The 21,286-nt window shown below is 39.2% G+C and overlaps 8 protein-coding genes across 8 annotated transcripts; 3 read left to right on the top strand and 5 right to left on the bottom strand.

The window, feature by feature from the left end:
* Positions 1–7: 7 nt before the first annotated feature.
* Positions 8–3,178, bottom strand: LOC137583981 (protein CIP2A). The gene is made up of 5 exons (XM_068299188.1): positions 2,053–3,178; positions 1,269–1,982; positions 823–1,208; positions 528–762; positions 8–461 (listed from the first exon to the last, which is right to left on the bottom strand). The coding sequence occupies exons 1-5, from the start codon at positions 3,025–3,027 to the stop codon at positions 168–170; spliced, it is 2,604 nt and encodes an 867-aa protein (XP_068155289.1). The 5' UTR covers positions 3,028–3,178; the 3' UTR covers positions 8–167.
* Positions 3,179–3,358: 180 nt separating this feature from the next.
* LOC137584015 (translation machinery-associated protein 16 homolog) lies at positions 3,359–4,176 on the bottom strand. The gene is made up of 3 exons (XM_068299237.1): positions 4,102–4,176; positions 3,651–4,023; positions 3,359–3,593 (listed from the first exon to the last, which is right to left on the bottom strand). Exons 1-3 carry the CDS (start codon positions 4,102–4,104, stop codon positions 3,421–3,423), a joined length of 549 nt encoding a protein of 182 aa, XP_068155338.1. The 5' UTR covers positions 4,105–4,176; the 3' UTR covers positions 3,359–3,420.
* Positions 4,177–4,465: 289 nt separating this feature from the next.
* On the bottom strand, positions 4,466–7,316 carry LOC137587444 (M-phase phosphoprotein 8). Its single transcript, XM_068303869.1, has 4 exons — positions 6,564–7,316; positions 6,356–6,499; positions 5,847–6,301; positions 4,466–5,441 (listed from the first exon to the last, which is right to left on the bottom strand). Exons 1-4 carry the CDS (start codon positions 7,152–7,154, stop codon positions 5,420–5,422), a joined length of 1,212 nt encoding a protein of 403 aa, XP_068159970.1. The 5' UTR covers positions 7,155–7,316; the 3' UTR covers positions 4,466–5,419.
* Positions 7,317–7,722: 406 nt separating this feature from the next.
* On the top strand, positions 7,723–9,288 carry Ost48 (dolichyl-diphosphooligosaccharide--protein glycosyltransferase non-catalytic subunit Ost48). Its single transcript, XM_068303867.1, is given in 3 exon segments — positions 7,723–7,908; positions 7,997–9,087; positions 9,089–9,288. Coding segments are annotated over 3 exon segments (1,398 nt in total). The 5' UTR covers positions 7,723–7,724; the 3' UTR covers positions 9,212–9,288.
* Positions 9,289–9,510: 222 nt separating this feature from the next.
* On the top strand, positions 9,511–13,481 carry His3.3B (Histone H3.3B). Its single transcript, XM_068303870.1, has 3 exons — positions 9,511–9,642; positions 12,098–12,421; positions 12,494–13,481. Exons 2-3 carry the CDS (start codon positions 12,140–12,142, stop codon positions 12,620–12,622), a joined length of 411 nt encoding a protein of 136 aa, XP_068159971.1. The 5' UTR covers positions 9,511–9,642; positions 12,098–12,139; the 3' UTR covers positions 12,623–13,481.
* An 890-nt stretch (positions 13,482–14,371) lies between these two features.
* On the bottom strand, positions 14,372–17,148 carry Bap111 (Brahma associated protein 111kD). Its single transcript, XM_068283733.1, is given in 3 exon segments — positions 14,372–15,154; positions 15,156–16,178; positions 16,180–17,148. Coding segments are annotated over 3 exon segments (2,298 nt in total). The 5' UTR covers positions 17,047–17,148; the 3' UTR covers positions 14,372–14,746.
* A 303-nt stretch (positions 17,149–17,451) lies between these two features.
* Positions 17,452–19,709, top strand: Arp8 (Actin-related protein 8). Its single transcript, XM_068283734.1, is given in 3 exon segments — positions 17,452–17,681; positions 17,739–18,115; positions 18,118–19,709. Coding segments are annotated over 3 exon segments (1,890 nt in total). The 5' UTR covers positions 17,452–17,676; the 3' UTR covers positions 19,626–19,709.
* Positions 19,710–20,535, bottom strand: Srx (Sulfiredoxin). The gene is made up of 3 exons (XM_068283735.1): positions 20,374–20,535; positions 20,083–20,219; positions 19,710–20,021 (listed from the first exon to the last, which is right to left on the bottom strand). Exons 1-3 carry the CDS (start codon positions 20,471–20,473, stop codon positions 19,809–19,811), a joined length of 450 nt encoding a protein of 149 aa, XP_068139836.1. The 5' UTR covers positions 20,474–20,535; the 3' UTR covers positions 19,710–19,808.
* Between the last annotated feature and the right edge of the window lie 751 nt (positions 20,536–21,286).

Genomic DNA, 21,286 nt, shown 5'->3' with positions numbered 1-21,286 from the left:
AGTGAAATGGCATTTATCTCTTGTTTAAAAAAGGGTAAAATACATACATATGTAGCAATACCTTAATATTTCAAATTATTAATTTTTTATTTATAAATTATAAATGCTTGAATAAATTGACCGACAACATTTGTAGTATATATAGTATAAAGTATTACAAATAAGAATTAAGCCTTGCGTTTGGGCCTTTTGCTCTCCATCAGACTCATGATGGTCTTACGCATATCTTCCGTTTCTTTTAGTTCGTTCTCAAGTTGTTCGATTTGTTGCTTTTTATCCTGCAATTGTGTCTCGAGGACACAAACCAGATCTTCTGACTTTTTACGTGAGTCTCGTTGTTCTTCAAGTATCTTTTGCGTTTTGGTCAATTCTCGTTCACGTTCTTCAATAGTTTTCAGCTTTTCCTTAATATCCTGCTCATAGGCAACTACCGATTTTTTAAGCTTATCTATGCGTGAAAACTTTGAAAGAAACAAATCCCAATAATATGAAGGAGATTAGCACATGCAATAATAAATAAAACTTACATTGTCTTTGCTCAACGTTTCCAGTTTGGTTAATTCCTCCGTCTTGGCATTTAAGTTTCCTTTCATCTCACTACACTCTTTTTGCAAAATGGTTACTTTGGATTTTTCAGCAGCCAACAATTGTTCGCCAGTTTTCAATTGCCCACCATTTTCGGATATTTGCTTAAGAGCGTTTTTTAAATTACTTTTTAATTTGATTGACTGCTGTTGCAGATCCTTGCACTGTGACTGCAATCTGCACAAAGTGGTGAATCGGTTAAAAGCATTATACACAGTCTCTCTCTTTCCCACTCACCTTTCTTGGCTAACAATCAATTCAAAATTCTTAGTCTGAAATTGTTTTAGTTCCGCATTTTGTACATTAACCAATTGTATGCTACCATTTAACTGCGAACTGGCTTGATCCAGACGCTGCTGTAGGCCTAGCATCCCTGTGTGAAGGCTATTGATGCGATGATTATATAACTCAATGACTTGAGAAACGGGGGCCGATTGTAGCTTGTTATACTTTAATGAACTGTCGATACTACCAATCAATGCATTCACACGTTCCGTCAACTCTTTGTCAATTAAAGAGCGATGACCCTTAAGTATGGAACTTAGATTGCGCCACTGCTCAGCTTTATCGTTACAGTTTGAAGCATTCATTCTTTTATGGTCACTACTAATAGTAGCCACATGCTGGCAATAAGAATAAAGTAAATCATTACTATTATGGGATTTGTATGAGAAAAAACTCACCTTGGCTACGGCTGTCCTCGGGAAAAGTTGGAATTGTGCAATTTGCAAGAAAGCAGCAACCAAATGCTCATTGCCGCTGTCCATGGCTCTTGCCAAAACATATTGCATCTGTGGCATCTCGAGTAGGGAGCTGCATTTTTCGAAATATGCCTTTTTGGCAATGCTTGCAAAGTTAATGAGCAGCAGCAGGCAAAATATGGACTTTTCGACTTCTGATTGGCTCAGAGATTGGCTGTTTAATTGTTGGGGCAATAGTGCCAGCGGACCGGCAAGAATTTTATCGAAATACGATTCGGAAATCTTAGAGAGAACCAATTTTTCTGTCTCTGAAACCCCGAGAAGAACCAGAAGCAATTGCAGAATTGCAGTCACCTGAGCGGGTTTTGTTTCTGGCCGTTCTGCTTTTGCCACCATATTGACCACACTAGCCGGATTATTAGCTATGAGCCGAGCCACAGAAGTCCGTTTGCTGCTGCGCAACATTGTGGTTAGCAGCTCTAAGGCCGCTACGCTACACAGATCGAACTCTAGCCAGTTGCTAAGAACCTCATAGAGGCGCTTGGTAATTGCATCCAGACTGATTACATCATTACCAGGCTCATTGGATAGCTCGAGAATATAGCGTATGAGCTGAAATGTGAGATCTAAACAGATTTGTTGGTGTTTGCGTAGCTCGTCTTGGGAATCGTTCATTGAGCGAGGTGAGTCGATGGCCTATGAACCGAAATGAGGATGGAAAAATATATTAGGAAAAGGGATATGGATCAATCTGTAACTTACTCACTTCTAGCAGCTTTTCCACATTGGTACAGTAGTGCGTATGGCGAAGCATTGCCCTATGCAAACCCGCGTGACTTCGAGAGTCCAAAAGGAAGTCCACAATATGCCTCAATTGGGCCACATTCCATTGCCGGAGACAGTCTTCGATGCCGGCAAATGCCATTAATAGAAATGTGTGCAGCTCGCGCTCTTCAAAAGGTCGCACATCCTCCGACAGAATAATGAGCATCTTGTAAGCCAGCAATCCGAAATTCTGAATGCGCTTACAAAAGCTAGAGACATTCACCGTACGTAGGAAAAGGAAAAGAACCACAAAATTTTTATAGCACAAATTCACCAATATGGATACAGCCAGCAGAGCCTGGGCATCAACCTCTCCAGCATCGGAGGCAATGGAAGTCGCATTACCCTCATCGCCATCTACATTGTGTATAATATCGACCAAATGCTCAAGCAGCTGTACCAAATATGGCTCCTCCCAGTCAATCCGTATGCCATAAGTGAGATCCTGCAATAAGACTAACAGGCGATGCACTCGTTCAGAACGTTTTGTGCGCTTCAGCAAGAGGCTAAGAAGCGGCACAAAACAATACTTCTCCACTATTGCCAAACGAGCTTCCAAATTTCGGCTGCAATGTTGCACCAGAGCCACGCATGCCCACAGAGTATCGTTGTCTCCATCACCATCCAAAGCGGCCATTAGGGCATGCAAATCCACAAAAAATTTCGCCAACTCCACATTGTCCGACCCGGGGGCATAATAGTGCGGTTGCACCGTGGTTCCCAGCAAAGCAATGCTGCGTTGTAAAAGCACTAGAGATTCTTCCGATTTCAATAGTTGAAAAGCTGCCGCTTGACTTTTAAATTCCCGCACATAACCCATGGCTTGAACAAGTCCTGGATCTGGCTGCTGTTGTTGCGGCGACTCAAGATTATTATTATTGCTGCTGCCCATTGTATGATTTCGTACGGAATCCATTACAATTGAATTTCACTTGAATTCTTATAATTATTGACAGTATTTAATTTCTCTCTCCCTTTATCGAAAAAAAAAACAAATTGCTAATTTCGAAAATTATTGCTTCCTTGGCGGCCAGGCAACAGGGTTGTCATTATGTCCAACATGTTGCCATGAATTAGAGGGCGCCACTGAAAACGGACAAGCCAACTAAAAAGTATGGGTTAAATTTCATGAACGAGTGTTGTAAAGCGTGCGTATTATTAACGGACGACTTCAACTTATTTCCAGAATTTTAAATTGTTTTGTATTATATTTACAAAACGTAATATTTATTTGAAATTTGGACAACGATGGTAGCGTATGTTTTTTTTTTATTAAAGTATATATTTGCCTTTAAGAGTGTTAACTATTTTACGTTTCCATTTGCTCGGACTTACTGCTAGAGGCTTCAACGGCATCATTTTTCAACCTCTGCAACATTTTCTGAGAAACCAAATCCAATTTTAAATGTTGGACACTTAGAGCACTGCCATCCCAATCCAGCAATGTTTTAAATTTGCCTGCATCGCAAAGGTTTAAGAGTTCTAAAGAAAATATAAGCATTAGAACCTATCCTGCGCTTTTACACTTTTATATGGTACCCATTCCACCGCTTTGATATTCATTCCGCTCCTTTTCCAGGGTAATGGTGATCATATCCTTGCGCGACGCATGCTGGTTTGCGCGATGTTTTCCAATTGATTGCTTTAGAGCAATCTGTTCTAACTCCTCGTCAAACCGCTTAAGATAGAGATCAATTAAGTTCTCAAACTCAATTGGTCTTAACGGAGCTGTGCGGCCTTCTTCAATGTGATTTATAAACCAACTTAACTTCTCGCCCATGAGGTTGCTTTTGATGGCATGACCAAGTCTAGATTTATGCTTGTTGTTCTGACGTCTAGCTTTTTTGCCCAGGGCCTTGGTTTTCCGGCTATTGGGATGCTTACATTTTTCCAATTCCTTGCGTAGATTCGTCTGTATATTGAGTGTAAAAAATGCATTAGAAAATAACAATAATAAAGGTACACAAAATTTGTTTTGATTTTCACTTGCCATTGTCACGTTTTCGGCAACATTAACTAACGCAGTCAAAGGCTGCGTTTGGGCAACAGCTGATTACAGTGTTGATACCAGTGTTAAAAATGGCAAGAAGTGGCATAAAGAATAAGAAACCGTTATAAGTTCAAAACTCCTTTTATTTTTAACGAAAAATTCTTGCGATTAAAAACTTGAAAAACGTCACTAAATATTACCAAAAATTCAAGCTTGCAATATACAAAAAAAAAAAAAAAACTATTTCTTATGTTTGCTTACAATTTTATTTATTTTCATGTACATGGTTGAAAACATTTATGCCAACATATGCATATCCATTGCAATATATAATATACACAAAAGGATTACAAATGAGAGGAAGTGTTTGGAGCAATCTTAAAATTGCAGTTTTTATAATCTCTTTTTCTCATTCTGATTACAATTACACAAACAGAGGTTCATCTAAATCTTAGATCAATAGTAAATTTTGAAATAAAAGTTATTTATGGTATGTATACATTTTCCATGTGTGTGTGTGTGTGTGTGTGGGTATGAAGCTAATACAAGAGTGTGTATTGAAGCAGACATATATATATCTTAAGAAAATATATTTGTATATTCACTAGAGTCCTGCGGGCGATGTCAGATTTGGATTTCAATCAATATTTATTTTACTTTAACCAAAACACATTTTGTTTCAATGCGATAAAGGCGAAAAAAAGTAGAAGACATAATATTATTTTATAAATAATAATAGCTCAAGGATGTTTTCTTTTTTTTTTTTTTTTTGTTCTTTAAAAAACTAAACATCATTGATCGTTTTGTTTTAAGAAATATAAGCTTATTTTCAGCAAGTACATACGTTATAATTGCAAGTAATCAAAAAAAAAAAAAAAAGATAAATCAATGCCATTTCTTTAATGGAATTAGGTGAATATAATTAATTTTAACTATAAGTTATATTTATATAAAAGAAAAACACAAAATCCAGAAACACGCAAAGTTTTGAACATAATATAAATAAAAAAAAAAAAAAAAAAAAAAAACACAACTAAAAAATAAAATTTGGAAAGTAAGGTAAACATAACTGAATCTTATCCAATTTCTATGTATATACATATGTATGTCAAAGAATAGAAATGATTGGGGGTTTGCACATTAGATATTATGTGGGATCTTAAAATATACAAATAGATTACTTCCTTAGCAAAGCCAAAGTTCGCATGATGTAAAATCTAGAGACTAACATCTACATATGTAGTTATTTTAAAAGTGTTTCGTTCAAAAGCATCATCCTTGAGTTATCCAGTCGTCAATTATTTGCGCGGTCATCAAATTATTCTTCTCCATAGAAAACGCTGTTGAGAATAGAAAACGGTGACAATAGTATTAAGCTACATATAGTTATCTCTATCGAATTCATGTTATTTCAAATGCCACGAACTCACAATGTAACGTGTATGTAACGTGCATATATGTACATACATATGTACGTATGTATGAGCATGAAAATAACAAATTAGAAGAGTTTTTAATGTTATTCTATTAAATAATTATCCAGAAATTACAGTTATTTGCGTGACATTTTCATTCTAATGTGGCTCGCATATTTTGTACAAACTGAATAAAATGCTTTGAATATTTGGTAGTGAGGTTCACTGAAATTTGTACACCTATGAATTTGTTTTTCTCAAAATGTAGATAAATGATAATCTTTTTGATGTATGATTTCAAATACACCGACCTTCTCGCCGGCAACTTACCGATTTCTGGCAGCGGCCCGTTTGGAAGAACGTTCGATGCGATTATGAAGATTAGAACGTGGGATAGTTTCATTTACCAATCTTTTGGTTTTTTTCGGAGACTCTCGCAGTTCTTTAGCATCCACATTACGTTCATTAACGAGACTCTTCTTAAATTTCTCTATTAGTCCCTCACAGGAGAGATTTGATTCCGGCTCCCAAGTGTCCTCCTTCGCCCCAAAACCTTTCCAACGAATTCGATATAATGGACCCTGTTCGTCATCATCGACAAAGTCAATAATACGGTCGACCGCCCATTCTTTATTAGGATCAGTGGGCAACTTTTTGTTACTCTTATTCTTGGCATTGTCAACGGGACGTCCTCGACCGTTGCCACTAGAACCACCCGTGGCAAAACCGGAGACTGATTTTTTGGAAGCTGGTTTAGGCTTACCGGTTTTATCCAAACTCTTTTCCTGTCAAATATAAAAAAAAAAGTTATGAATTGTATGTGTAAGCTTAAAGTTTACCTTTTTCCGGAATTCTGCGATCAATGCATCGCAATATAAATCCTCCTCCGGCTCCCAACTATCTGAGTCTTTCGTATAGCCCTTCCAGCGCACTAAGAAGTATGAAACGCCTTTTATCGTCTTATGACCAACAATGGCTTCCACCTTTTAAAAGAAAGAAATTGACTTAAAAACTTGAACTGATTGGTTTCAAAAACTAATGACAAACCTCAAATTCCTTTTCATCTTCTGCTTCTGGTTCTTCTTCCTCATCGGCCACATCGGACATTGAAAGTGAGTCGTCATCATCAGGCGCCACTGCGCGAGACTTCCTTTTTTTATTGTTGACATTATTGGATGCGCCTTTGCCAACAGTTGACGTTACCACCTTACTCGATGTGGCTTTTGGTTTGGCTTGTTTACGGGGCTTTTTTGACGGTGGGGGGTCTCTAGAAGACTCAATGGAACTGGAACCTTTTCTACCATTTAATGGTAAGTAGTCGCTTTCGTCGTCACCATCGTCTTGGTGGCGTTCTTCTTCTTGCTCCTTTCCCGAGTCGGACTTAGAGGCCGAGTGACCACGACTAGCAATGTGAGAAGATTTTCGCTGCTTGCCCTTGCTTTCACTGGAACGCTTAAGTGATATGCTATCACTTTTGGAAGTGGAGCCTGTCTCAATTTTCGAGTCCACATCCTTTTCCTTAGACAGATCTGTCGTAGCACCGTCATCGCCATTTTTGGAGTTTTTCTCTTCGCTGCCTTTATCCGGTTTCTTTTTGCTTAGTTCTTCCGCCAGCTTTTTTTTCCCTAGCTTAACCATGTTGATTAGTTGTCAAAATTTTTCGAATTTAAAATCGACGCGCTAGCGTTCAAACTTTGCTATGAGTCTAGTCACTCTTTTTTCTCTCTTTTTTTTTGCCGCGAAACAACAATTATTTATATATCTACAACAATTCTATTGTGACGACTGTACACAAATTCGATAGTTCGATAAATTTATCAATCGCTGCACTTTTTTCCAATATTTAACAGATTTTATTTTTATTTTATATTATTAAGTATTATTTTAGGAAATTTTTCTAGCACGTACGCATTGAATACAACTATTCAACTAACTTGTGTGTTTTTTAAATACGAAACAAGTAACAATTTTCAAGCCACTTCGATTTTGCGTGAATACTCATTAATTACTTTGTGAAATGCATTGATATTGGAAAAATGGGCCGTTTTTAATTGCTCCAATATTCTCGTCATGAGATGTTTTGAACTATTTAAAAATATACAATTCTGTCTGAATTAATAGATTTTAAAATCAGTAATGCTGTGTCACACCAGTTGTGACCAATAAGCAACTATCGATAAGTAAACTTCACCGTTAGTGGCAGCATTGATGTTTTGTCCATCACCAGAGTGCACCATTGAAGAAAAGAAAAAAATGTGGAAAGTTTTATTTATTATAGCTCTATCAATTTATAATTGCAATGCTGTGCTTGAGACAGATGCCAACACTCTGGTCCTTCTCGATAATCTGGCAATAAGGGAGACTCACTCCATATTCTTTAAATCACTTCAAGGTAGGGTTACTTTCCAACGCCCTGCCGGTTATTTTGACACTGACGTGGACAATTTTTTTTTCAAATTGAAATATTGGTTAATTTACAGATCGCGGTTTCAAGCTGACTTACAAATTGGCCGACGATTCGAGTTTGCTACTCTCTCGTTATGGTGAATATTTGTACAAAAATTTAATAATATTTGCGCCTAGTGTGGAGGAATTCGGCGGAGATATCAGTGTTGAACGCTTAGCCCAATTTGTCGATGACGGAGGTAATGTATTGGTAGCCGGTAGTGAGAAATCTGGTGATGCTTTGCGTGAATTTGCGTCTGAATGTGGTTTTGAGCTGGACGAAGAGAACGCTGCCGTAATTGATCACCTACACTATGACCACAGCGATGAAGGCGACCACACAACCATTTTAACATCAGCAAGTAATTTGATTGACTCGGATGTCATAGTCGGGAAGGGAAATCGACAAAAGGATGCTGCACCTTTGATATACAGAGGCACAGGCTTAATAGCCGACAAAGAAAATCCACTTGTGCTGAAGCTGCTGACAGCGGAGAGTACTGCCTACAGTTACAATCCAGAAGCCTCCAGTGTCAGTGATTACCCTCACGCTGTGGGTCGCGGTACTCTGCTTATTGCTGCACTTCAGGCACGCAATAATGCTCGTGTTGTATTTTCTGGTTCGCTGCACTTTTTCTCGGACGCAACATTCACTACTGCTGTGCAATATGCCCAAAGTGGTGTCTTCCACAAGCAAACCGGCAATCGAGCTGTATCCGAATCTATAAGCCAGTGGGTCTTTGGTGAGAGCGGGCGTTTGCGTGTGGCCTCCGTTAATCATCATAAGGCGGGCGAATTATTGCCACCAGAGCAAGCTTACACTATCACCGATCCTGTTGTTTATACCATTGCCATCGAAGAGTTGGTCGAGGGTAAGTGGCAAGCATTTAAGGCTAGCGATATTCAACTCGAATTCGTGCGGATTGATCCTTTCGTACGGACCTTCCTTAAGCAGACCTCCACGGGAAGTTATGAGGCCAAATTTAAAATTCCGGATGTATATGGCGTTTATCAGTTCAAAGTGGATTACGATCGCGTCGGTTACACTCATTTATATAGCACCACTCAGGTGTCGGTACGTCCATTAGAGCACACACAGTATGAACGATTTATACCAAGTGCTTTCCCCATACTACACCAGTGCATTTTCCATGATGATTGGTGTATTCGTGTTCTCCTTTGTATTTTTGCACTTCAAAGAGGACACCACTGTAGGAAAGTCCTCAAAAGAAGACAAGAAGACACAGTAAAGAAATTTATAAAAAAAAAAATGCAAATAAATAAAGTAAACAAATTTCTGTATCAAAAGTTTATATCTTCATTGTAATATGTATGTGTTTTATTTTATTATAAACCGTGGCCACTACCACAGCAAAATCATAAGGAGTAGTTAGTTAGTGGCTTTTGTAGATCTTGATAAAAACAACTTCTTAAAATCCATTATGAAACAAAGTTCTTTTTGAATATTTGCACCAGAAATGCAAAAACATCGATAATGTTAACGATGTTTTTCCCACCACTATTGATATTTCTTCATAAATAATCGATAGTTTTGTAAATTCTAAAATCTTAGTTGCAATCGTTTTCCAACTCTAATTCAGAGCGAAGGTGTTGTGTTTTAAAGCACTGGACGTTTATTGTGTTTTATTCGGAGTGACAAGTTGTGTACTTTAACAGATCGGTAAGTGTAAAATTCTGGAAGAAAAAAATATATAAAAGTAAATGTGCATTCGTTTCGTTTTGCTTCGGATAAGAAGACGATAGTGAAAGTTTAGTTGAGGGATTTAAAGTGTGGTTAAAATGTTTTGCGAATGGTGTTGGATTTCTGGGGCTCCGCTGGACGGCCGGTGGAGCACTGATTTCTTGTGTGTTAGCTTTTATGTATACACACACGCGCGCATTAAATGCACGACAAAACACGAAGGAGGTGACTTCGTTTGTCACACACGATGCATTCGGCCTAAAACTAAGTTATTATTTGCTTTTTACTTTTCCAAAATGGTGGCCCAGGGATCTTGCAATTTAAACAATAACAAAAGGTGTTGCAAACTTAGCAAAAAAAAGGCGCGTAAACTGCGTGTGCTGTTTTAGCCTGTGCTAATCAAGCAAGCGCCATTGCTTTTCATTTCAGTTTTATTACTTTTGCCTATAAAAATAAAGGCCCACATAGACAAATACAAACACACATTTACACTCATACTATCACATTCAGTTTTGCTTGACTTGCGCAGTAAGTTTCTTTTTGTTCTAGTATCTTCTATCAATGAGAGTGAGAGAGAGCGAGGGAGATGTTCTAATATTGCACTGCGTGCTCATTAGTTTTCTGATATTGTATTGTATTGATAATCAAACATACACACTTACATATATAGATTGAGAAACGACGCAATTTGTCATCATTATGATTGCCACAGTCGACAAAAGCTAGCGCGGGCCACCAAATAAAAATATGCAGTTTTTTGTTTTGATTCTGCACACTTACCTAACTAACAATTCTGTTGTTAAAAGTGTTGATAAATATGAAATCTGAATGGCACAATTAGGCGTCTTTTTCCATTAATTTTGGAGGTGAAATAACACAAAAATTTGCAGGCACCCACGACGCTAATGAATATCTCTCACTTGCGCAATGTGGGCACTATCTTCTCTCAAGTCTTCGAGATCATTACTTGTTTTTTTGTCTCTGTCTAACTGGCTTCTAATTTAATGTGCAAGCATGTGCAGATGCATAAGGTTGTCTCTTTCGTACTGTACCATGTTAAAACAAAGTGCGGTTTGTTTTTCGTTTACATATATGTACATACAGTGGCGGACACGAATTTAAGACGTTTTTTTTTTTTTTTTTTTTTAGTTCTAATTTTCTCGGCTCCTAAATAACTTAATCGAATAATTTTTTCTGTAATTTCTTGGTTATTGTGTTCAGATAATGGACCGTAAGAATGGTCTTCATAGTTTAATCCGTTTTTTTCACAGGTGCATTTGAACAAAGGTAAGTCCGTTTTTTGTGGGGCATTTATTTAAGACGTTTTTTCCAAAATCTTAAATATTAAAGATAGACGTTTGAAATCTTCGAAGAAGTGATAGATCTAGCAAAACTAAGATAAACTGCATACCACAAATTTTGGATTTAGCCCCAACTTTCAATTTGGGGCCAATTGAAAATCAGAATTTTGTATGAAAATTTTTTGGTCCTTTGGGCGAGTCTATTTTACGACACTAATTCATACTGAAGTACTTTTTTCCTTGAACTACGAAAGAAAGTGAATTAAATTTTCTGTCAAATGACATATTTTTGATTCAAATCGGATAAAAATTAGATATTTTTCATCGCCTATCAATATGGTAAATTTTTTTCAAAACTACCCTTCTATTCTCCATCTCTTTCTTTTCATGCGTATCCCCCTTCCAAAGGCCGCTGTTTAGATTGGCGTAAAATGTCCCTTATTGATAGGCAAAATAAAATATCTAATTCTTATCCGATTTTAATGAAAAATATGTCATTCGACGGGAAATTCAATTTACTTTCTTTCGTAGTTCAAGAAAAAAAGTACTTTAGTATGAATTAGTGTCGTAAAATAGACTCGCCCAAAGGACCAAAAAATTTTCATACAAAATTCAGATTTTCATTTGGCCCCAAATTGAAAGTTGGGGCTAAATCCAAAATTTGTGGTATGCAGTTTATCTTAGTTTTGCTAGATCTATCACTTCTTCGAAGATTTCAAACGTCTATCTTTAATATTTAAGATTTTGGAAAAAACGTCTTAAATAAATGCCCCCAAAAAACGGACTTACCTTTGTTCAAATGCACCTGTGAAAAAACGGATTAAACTATGAAGACCATTCTTACGGTCCATTATCTGAACACAATAACCAAGAAATTACAGAAAAAATTATTCGATTAAGTTATTTAGGAGCCGAGAAAATTAGAACTAAAAAAAAAAAAAAAAAAAACGTCTTAAATTCGTGTCCGCCACTGTACATATGTATTTACAATAATGCTTTACCTGCCGATCGGGTTAATGGGCTCTTGTAGAGGTGGGTGACATGACTGACCTAAAAAAATAAGAGCCGTTTTATATAGTAGTAGCTCCTACATAAACGGTTTTACTAACTTAAATTCTCTCTTTAATACACAGATTTTAAATTCCCTTTGATAGTTGTAAAGAATCTATTAAGAGATGGCCCGTACCAAGCAGACAGCTCGTAAATCAACTGGTGGCAAGGCACCACGTAAACAATTGGCCACCAAAGCGGCCCGTAAATCGGCACCGTCAACTGGTGGAGTTAAGAAGCCCCATCGTTATCGCCCCGGCACCGTTGCCTTGCGTGAAATTCGTCGCTATCAGAAATCCACTGAGTTGCTGATCCGCAAGTTGCCCTTCCAACGTTTGGTCCGTGAAATCGCACAAGATTTCAAAACTGATTTGCGTTTCCAATCGGCTGCCATTGGAGCACTTCAGGTTAGTAAAGACAATAAGTTAATTTAAATGGATAATAATAACATACATTTTCTATCTTTTTGAAATACATAGGAAGCTTCTGAGGCCTATTTGGTTGGCTTGTTCGAGGACACCAACTTATGCGCTATTCATGCTAAGCGTGTAACCATTATGCCCAAGGATATTCAACTGGCCCGTCGCATTCGCGGAGAACGTGCTTAAAGTGGCAGCTCATTAACAACAAGAACAACATTAATTATATTATGCAACAATAACACTAATAATATTATAATTCATTATTTGGAACAATCCCAACCCCGAAACCGTAACACACGCATCCACAACAACAACAAAATCAGAACTAGATATAACAAACCATTAACTACGTGTACCCAGCGTTTTTGTCAGTTAGATTGTTTTCGTCTTTTTTCATTATTTCACAGAAACAAACACAAAAACTTCAAATTTTAATACATATTAAGAATGAAAGATTTAACACAATTTAATCTAGTTTTATATTTTATAATTATTGCTATTATTATTACTGTATCTTAGTTTTTAAGTTTTTTCATCTTCTGCCCTCCCCTTTTGTTTTGTTTCTTTTTTTTTCGCCACGCTAAACACATTTTATGTACTTTGGCTCTCGCCACACTTTCCGTCGTTTTTAGACCTTTGTCCTTAAAACTAGCAGAGATCAGAGGCCTTATATCCAAGTGAATTTGGAAATAGTGTCTGATTGCAGTTATAGGTCAAGCCTCTTGAACACGAACACCTGGCGCTTAAAAATCGACGGGAATATACTATTCATATGTGTATTTTAAACTTAAAACAAAAACTAGATTCTATACATACTATACATACACATTTATGACACGGCGTGGATTTGAAATAAGATTTTGTTAGGTTACATGCATTTCATATGTTTAGGGAAAAACAAAAATACACTGTTCAATTGGAAGACAACAAAAATTTTTTTTATTTCGGAATTTTGTAAATCTAATGTTTCATTTTAAAAGTCGAAGTTTGAGAATAAAAATTATGTACGACTATACAATATTCAATATACACATATACATCTAAACATAGTTTACGTGAGCAACAAGAAAACACACACACATATATATAAAGAAAACTTAAAAAAACAACAAAAAAAATCCCCTTCCCAAATCCCAATAGTACCATCTTAATAAACTGTTTTTTCTAGAGAAAAAACCAAAAAAAAAAAAAAAATGATTGTATTTCTCAATGTTATAATAATTATAATTTAACATTAATTCGGTTATTTAGTTGCTATTTAAGCATTGAAAAATCACAAATATTATAAGCATCTGTTTTCTCTTTCAAAAACTGAAAAATCCACAAAATTGTTTAGATTTCAACAGATCATGGGTGCGTTTTGTTTAAAATTGTTTGAATGTGCTTTGGCCAGAGGGAACTCCTTGTTCATGCTGTTCAGCTGACATCACAAGTCCTGGAGTGTCCTTCGGAAAGCTGAGAAAATTGCATGCCCTGCATCCTTAGATGGACGCCATCCTGTACAGATCAAGTATATCTTGAAAAACAAAGTCCCTCCGCCCTGTGGCAGGATTTGTGGATTTTAAAGTCGCAAAAATCCCACAAATGTCATTAAAGCATGGTCATTGGAAAGCGCTTTGGCCAGGTGGAAATCCTTGTCCATTAGGTCCTGGAATGTCCTTCGGAAAGCCGAGAAAATTAACGTTTTCAGAAAATTGCATGTCCTGCATCCTTAGATGGACCCCATCGTTAAATCATTAACGAATAGGCAACCATTTTTTGCGTCCTGCAGCAGGATTTGCATGTGAATCTCTCTACCAACTGGCTCATACTTATAGAGGTTTCAGAGTCTCTTTTAAATATTTAATCCAAAACTCAGTTCAAGAGAACAATATCAGATTTTCTGTTTCTAAACGATGACGTGATTTAAGTTCTTAATTTATAGATATAAAAACATTATACACGTTTTGTTATCTGTATATTTCGAATGATAATACATTTTCTTTTCAGATACAGTGCATACACAATCGCTTAAAATCTGGTTTTTAAGCTTAAAATTAATTGAGTTTTACTTAGTACATTTTTCTGCTGTGTCAAAAAAATAAGGAAATTAAAAATAAACTAATAAATTGAATAGGATATAGGGGGTATATAGGGTAATTGATGAGCTATGATACAACGCGAGGGACGCACATATAATTGGAAAATGTATATATATATATAATTTAATTCCCATAACTAGAGTTAAAAGCCAAGAAGGGTACGACGATCGGTTGCGGGGAGACTTTAATTTGCATTTCAATTCGCTGATGCCTTTTTGCCGTTTTAGTCCTAATCTGTTTCATGTTTCTCGGCATCATGTTTTCCACTAGATGGGGGAGCAGGTGCTGCTGCTGCTGCGGGTGCTGATGCTACCGTTGATGGTGGGGCCGTTCCGACTGGTCCCTCGCCTGCGGACGCTGGTGGACCAGCACCAGCAACAGTCGTTAGAGGCGGTTGCTGGCCGTAGATTGCTGGTGCACCGCTCGCTGCTGCTGCTCCACCTCCACCTGAAGGTGCTTCATGCATGCTATGGCCCGGTTGCAGTTGCTGCTGTGGTGGTGGTGGCGGAGGATTTGTGGCATGCTCGGCAGCATAATGCACGCCCGGATTACCATTGTGCTGTGGTGGCGGACGAGGATTCATGTAATGGGAACCGGGTGGTGGCCCATAAGGCTGCTGATAGGGGGGAAAATGGTGATGGTGCATAGTAGGACTGAGCGCTAGGATGGCCGCCATATTGAGGTTGGTAATACGGGGAGCGAGTTGGACCACCCGGAGATGGATAGTTCGCATAGCCGGCATGGGGTGGAGGTGGTGGCGCTAGTCCTGGTGGCATGCCTGGTGGGGGTGGCTGATGCGGACCTGCCATATGTGGCGGCAAATGCGGATGACCAGGCGGCGGAGGTGGATGACCAGGATGTGGATGCATTTGTGCTACTCCTGGCGGTGGTGGACACTGTTGTTGTTGCTGTTGCTGCTGCTGCGGCGGCGGCTGCTGCTGCTGTGGTGGTTGTTGTTGTTGCGGCAATGGTGTCGTCTGCTGTACTGCATTTGGAAGAGGTGGAGTCGAATTCGTTGTGGCCGGATTTAAGTCGTTGCTCGTCAGTGGTTGTGGTGGTGGTGTGGGAGTAGGCAATGGAGTGGTTACCTTACTATGAGGAGCAACTTTGTTTGAGGCATTATCTTTGGGTGATACTTCGGCCGCTCCCGCTGGTATTCCTATCGTAGGAGCAGACTGAAGGGGAAGGGCAGCTGCCATTTCCAGTTTCTCTGGCTTTATCGGCGGTGGTGGAACCGAAGGCTTGGGTGGTGGTTCAATATCCATCGGCTCCGGATCTGTCTTGCTTGCCGTCTCATGTTGATGTACTATAGGCGTGGGGGTAGGTATGGGTGCAGCGGTAGCTGGGACAATCGGAGATGAATTGGGTGTGGGATTTTGTTTGCTGGCAGGTTGTGTCTCTTTAACAGGAACCGGAGCATCCTGTTGACAGGCGGGTGTGGCCCCTGGTTGGCTAGGCTGATTTTTTGCGGGTTCCGAATTGGCCGCAGATGCAGCTGGAGGTCCTTGTCCTTGTTCATCTAAACGCTGGCGATCGCGTTTGATGTCTTCGTACATGCGATGAACCATCTTTTGGAATGTTTCCTCGTCAACAGCAGGCTTGCAGTGCCTTTTCAGCTCCTCCTGGAACGCTTCACTAGACTCCACCATGCGCTGCTTTTTTTGCCTCGAACTTCTCCTCCATTTGTTGCAGTTCCGCTTCCAGTTTGGTCTGATGCATGGTCAGAGAGCTAACCTGCCGCTTAAGCACTTGCATCCGCTGTGTGGTTACCACCGACCGCACATCCGGTACCACAGCCTCAGAAAAGATCTCATTGATTAGCCGATGATTTCGTAAATAGCGCGCATATGCCATATGTTTGGCTGTATAACCTTCGTCCTGGTCATCCTCATCTTCTGCCGGCTGGATGTCAATGCGGCGCTCGTGCTGCGACTTACTGCCCCCACCTCTTGACGGAGTCTCATGCATATCCAACACATCCGATTTAACCTTGCTTTTGGCAGACATGTATGCTTGATAAGCTGGCGTTTGGTGGTACGCCTTTAGCGCCTTTTCGTACTCTAGCTTTTCAGCCTCATACTCGTCGATGAATTCCAATTTTTCCTCTTCGCCCAACTGCTTCCACATGGCGCCGATCTTTTTGCCCAGTTCCCATAGTTTTAGCTCCGGATGTTGTGCCTTAACACTGTCCCACACACGTTTGGAGTATCTCATATATGGCAATATAGGTTTCTCTGGCGGTTTTGGCGGCTTAGGTAGTCGAGATTCATTTTGGTTTTTACTACTCGACGATTTTGTCACTTTTTGGGGAGTAAATGCCGGGTTGCCGTAATTACTATGGGTAAAAATTGGGGTCTGATCCTTATTACGATCGGAGGCACTGCCGCCGCCACCACCAGACGCACGAGACCGGCTGGGACCACCGCCGCCAACGCCTTGCAGTGGCGTTGTTGTTCCAGGCCCGGTGCCGGGTGCACTAACACCCACAGCAATCTGTTTGTAATTGCTCGGCAAGGCCATGATGTTCATTTACGTAATGTCTTTAGTTTAAATTAAGTGGAAATGTATATTCGGGAAATTTTCACATACACGGCGAACAACAACAAAAATGCTTACAAAAAACAAAAAAAAAAATACTAAAAGGACGCCATTTTTCTCTATACGCGAAAATTAGTGATGGACTATTTGGAAATTAGTGTTGATATTATTAGTCATATATCGGCAAGTCGCAGAAAAAATATAATCAATAAGATTAAACTTGATTTTAGTCAGACAATTAATTAATATATAGCATTGGAGTATTTATTTGCGCACCAGAAATAACACAATATTTTTTAAGTATATAAAAACTAAAGTTGGCATCGATGAATTTTTCTATTTTTGAATCGTGCATTCTGAATATCAGTCTTTTATGCAATTTCGATTCATCAGATACATACATGTCACAAAACACAATTTTAAAAAATTTTGTAATATTTCAGGGCAATTAAATATGTATGTACATACATATATATAATTGCATGTTGGAGTATCGATTATTGGTTTTGCCTTTGTATCGATATTAGTGGTAAGAGTTTCAGCGGTCAACGGTTCACCTCTAAACAATGATTCCGGTTACGGCTTCGGCTAACCGGCTCTATTTAAAAGAAATCTTGGATAATGCAGTAAGTAGTGTGTACAAGCTTATTTAATGTTTAATTCAAAACTTTTATTTGCCACAGGCGTTCGCGGGCCAGCAGCACGAGCAGCGTCCGCGCACCTGTTACGAACATCAACATCCAGCCTCAGATCCATCAGCAGCCCTTGGAGGCCCCCAAGATTATAGTTATTCATCCTGGTTCACAGAACCTGCGTATTGGACGTGCTGCAGATCTCAATCCGCAAACGTTGCTCCATGCAGTGGCCTACAAGCGAAAACGACAGAAGGATGTCGTTTGCTCGTCTTCGCCCAAGCCGCATCATGATCCGCTGCTTCCGCCGCTGAACAAAGTCAATTCGCAGTTGCAGTTGGAGTTCGAGGAGCAGAGACTCGCCGTGTCCCGCATCTTGCAACATTGTGTAGTGGATGATCAAAATCGATTACGCGTTGCTACTCCCCCCAGCAGCTGGCACTTTTTAATCGAAACAGTGTTGCGGATAAGATTCCGGCTCCAGCCCAAGCCAGTGATGTTGAAGAATCATGGCAGAATCGCAACGGCACTGCCCTATACGATGAGCAAATACTGCAGCTGAATGCCACCAATATCCAAGACTATGACATTCACTTTCCTATTCAGCGAGGAGAATTAAATTTACATCAGCAGCCAGGCGGCTCTTTGCAGGCTACCCTAGAACACTTGGAACGTATTTGGTCGCATGCATTGGAGTATCGACTAAAGATTCCGCTGCGTGATTTGGGTACACATTGCGCTGTCCTGGTGGTAAACGACGTGTTTGTTCGACGGCATCTTCGAGAGTATATGACACTACTATTGCAGCGCCTGGGCTTTCAGCGATGTTTCCTAGTCCAGGACAGCGTGGCTGCCACCTATGGCGCAGGTTTGGGGCATGGTTGTGTCGTCGACATCGGGGCCCAAAAAACGTCTATTGCATGCGTGGAGGATGGAATCTCACAGCTGGAAGCCCGTGTCCGCCTTCCCTACGGTGGCGCTGATGTCGACCATGTGCTGTTAATGCTACTGCGTAAGTGCGGCTTTCCTTATCGCGAGTGTAACGTGCAGGATAGTTATGTAGATGCCCGAGTAGTGGTCGAACTAAAAGAGCGCCTCTGTCACCTAAACGTTAGTGTTTGTGGCTCCCAAGAGAAACATTTTACATTGCGCCGCCCGAATGGTCAATGGGTACGTTACACTTTGCAGGTTGGTGACGAGGCTATCATGGCTCCGCTGGCCCTCTTTCACACTGAACTGCTTAATATAACGGGCAAGACCAAAGATGTGGCTACACAACAGTCGGCGCAGTTACAATACGATTGTGAAGATTGCTTTGATGCGGAGTTCTTGCGGGAGACAGGTCGTAAAGGTAATAACAATGGAATGCGTGCAATGGAGCGCGATCCAATGATGAACGCTACAGGCATGAGTCAGGCGACTCATCGACTTCACCAAATGGCCCCTGTTACAGCTGACGACGAGGAACTCATTGTTGTTGACCAGGATGACACTATTACTACCATGAGCCAAGCTAGCATAAATAGTAACTCGCAATTGCCGCCGCCAATCGGATCACAACCTAGTTCCAATATTTCCGTCACTTATCACAATGGCCAAGGTCAGATTGTGCCCCTGGATCAAGCTATCATTCAGTCCATTGCACGTTGTTCCAGCTACGATACAAAACGAAAAATGTTTGGTTCCATTCTTTTGGTCGGCAGCATGGCAAAGTTGAACGGACTGGTACCTTGGCTAGAGCAACGCATTGTTAAGCAAATGCCGCCTGGTGTGGATATTAATGTATTTACTAAAAGCATGGATGTGGGCATGGTGGCTTGGAAAGGGGCGGCTATTATGTCCGTGCTGGAGAGTGCTCGAGAGCTTTGGATAACGCAAGAAGATTGGCAACAGAACGGCCTTCGCATTTTACGCGAGCGTTCACCTTTTCTTTGGTGAACTTCGTACCATTTCGAATAAGTACATACATATAAAAATATACATACATAGACCATAATCAACGAATTAAAGAAGTCAAGCAAATTTCATTCAATTTTATAATATTTATGTACTAGGAAATATAAAAGTAAAAACAAGATTGCACATATTTTTGTAGATATGTATGTATGTATGTATATAGGGCTACTCCAAATGTTTTGGAGCACTGGAACCCATGTAATGGTACAGATCGCCTAAAGTGGAGCGGACCAGTTTCGCTTTTATGGTTTCCCGATTTAGTCTTTTATACGCCTCAAATCGATGGCAACCCCCAAAGCTAAAGAAATAGTTTCCACCCGAACTGCCGGTTATCCAAAGCAAGTCGATTGGTGGGACCTCATCCTCGGTTTCCTCTTGCTGTTAAAAAGAAAAGTGGGAGGTTATAAGAGAAATAAATAACAGGAATTGGTTCACCCACCTTAATGGTTTCAATAAGCGAAAGCACTTTCTTTTCATCTAATACCGATGGAATGGGACGTTTGATTACACTCATGGGTACATTGTGGATTTCGGCGATCCCTGCTGAGTGCACTGTATCCATTTTGCGTTGATTAACTATACATTTATAAACATCACAAAAAAGATAAGCTTGAATAAGTTGTGAAATTTATATTAGCAGCAACACCAACAACAAAAAACTCGATCGAGCCGTTATCGAGAGAGTTGCCATGCTGTCTGCACCTAACTGGCTTGCTTGGTGGCAACTTACAATGTTGTGGGTGGGAGTAAATTCTCCTTCTGTCTGCAAATTCAAGTGGTATGCGTCTGCGTCCGCTCAGGGGCAATAGAAAACGCCTAATGAACTCCATCGCCGTCAATTTAACACAATTTTTTCCTTCCAACGCCTTGAAACTTGTTTGTTTGTCGCAGTATATGCCTAATGCATGTACAATATATCATGTATGTATGTACATATGTACATACATACATATGTATGTATGCATGTATGGGTGTGAACATGCATACATACTTATATACATATACATACAAACATGTACATATATATATGTACATATGTATATGTATGTACATATATACATATATGTTTTGTTGCACTTTTACCTGTATTATTTTTGCATAATCTAAAAACACTGCTTCTAGGTTTATTAAACAAATTGCTTGTATTTGTATTTCGTTCATACGCTTCTCAAACAACTTAACAAAAGTATGTCCCTAATTCCTCTTTGTTACCAAAATATTTCATTATTGAAAAGTACAATTTATTTAAATTAAAAATTTAAAATTCAAAATAAGAGATGGCAAAATTGTAATTCAGTGGTTCTTAACTTAATTATTTATACATTTCATTCAAAATCAAATATTTATTAAAAACTAAATCCATTCCATAATGCCTATATCAACAATGTAATGTAAGAAATTTACATTTTTTAATTGATTTAAATCAATTGCCAATATTGTGGTAACAACATCCCATGAACCTTAGCCATGCTTGTATGTACACACCAAAAGAAAACGAAAGCAAAATTTAATACGAACACTCGGATAGGGGGCCAAAAAGCACTTTGATAACGCTTAGAAGCTAGTTAAAATTAAAATGCGAAATTACCGTTTTTGTTCTCTGTTTTTGTTTTCATAGTCTATCAAAAGATAATGCAAACATA

The sequence above is a fragment of the Drosophila tropicalis genome, unplaced genomic scaffold (assembly GCF_018151085.1).
Source record: "Drosophila tropicalis isolate 14030-0801.00 unplaced genomic scaffold, ASM1815108v1 contig_158, whole genome shotgun sequence".
Classification (NCBI taxonomy): Eukaryota; Metazoa; Arthropoda; class Insecta; order Diptera; family Drosophilidae; genus Drosophila; species Drosophila tropicalis.
This window is presented reverse-complemented; position numbering and strand designations above follow the sequence as displayed.

Bases quoted from the DNA above. Each gene is read 5' to 3' on its own strand.
- LOC137584015 (XM_068299237.1), bottom strand. The intron at 3,594-3,650 runs GTACCATATAAA...TATTTTCTTTAG, and splicing joins ATATCAAAGCGGTGGAATGG to AACTCTTAAACCTTTGCGAT.
- LOC137583981 (XM_068299188.1), bottom strand. From the start codon at position 3,027: ATGGATTCCGTACGAAATCATACAATGGGCAGCAGCAATAATAATAAT. The intron at 763-822 runs GTGAGTGGGAAA...CACTTTGTGCAG, and splicing joins TTGATTGTTAGCCAAGAAAG to ATTGCAGTCACAGTGCAAGG. The intron at 462-527 runs GTAAGTTTTATT...TTTCTTTCAAAG, and splicing joins AAACGTTGAGCAAAGACAAT to TTTTCACGCATAGATAAGCT.
- Srx (XM_068283735.1), bottom strand. From the start codon at position 20,473: ATGGAGTTCATTAGGCGTTTTCTATTGCCCCTGAGCGGACGCAGACGC. The intron at 20,220-20,373 runs GTAAGTTGCCAC...ATAAATGTATAG, and splicing joins TTACTCCCACCCACAACATT to TTAATCAACGCAAAATGGAT. The intron at 20,022-20,082 runs GTGGGTGAACCA...TCTTTTTAACAG, and splicing joins CGCTTATTGAAACCATTAAG to CAAGAGGAAACCGAGGATGA.
- His3.3B (XM_068303870.1), top strand. From the start codon at position 12,140: ATGGCCCGTACCAAGCAGACAGCTCGTAAATCAACTGGTGGCAAGGCA. The intron at 12,422-12,493 runs GTTAGTAAAGAC...TGAAATACATAG, and splicing joins CTGCCATTGGAGCACTTCAG to GAAGCTTCTGAGGCCTATTT.
- LOC137587444 (XM_068303869.1), bottom strand. From the start codon at position 7,154: ATGGTTAAGCTAGGGAAAAAAAAGCTGGCGGAAGAACTAAGCAAAAAG. The intron at 6,500-6,563 runs GTTTGTCATTAG...TTCTTTTAAAAG, and splicing joins AAGATGAAAAGGAATTTGAG to GTGGAAGCCATTGTTGGTCA. The intron at 5,442-5,846 runs GTAAGTTGCCGG...TATTCTCAACAG, and splicing joins CGGGCCGCTGCCAGAAATCG to CGTTTTCTATGGAGAAGAAT.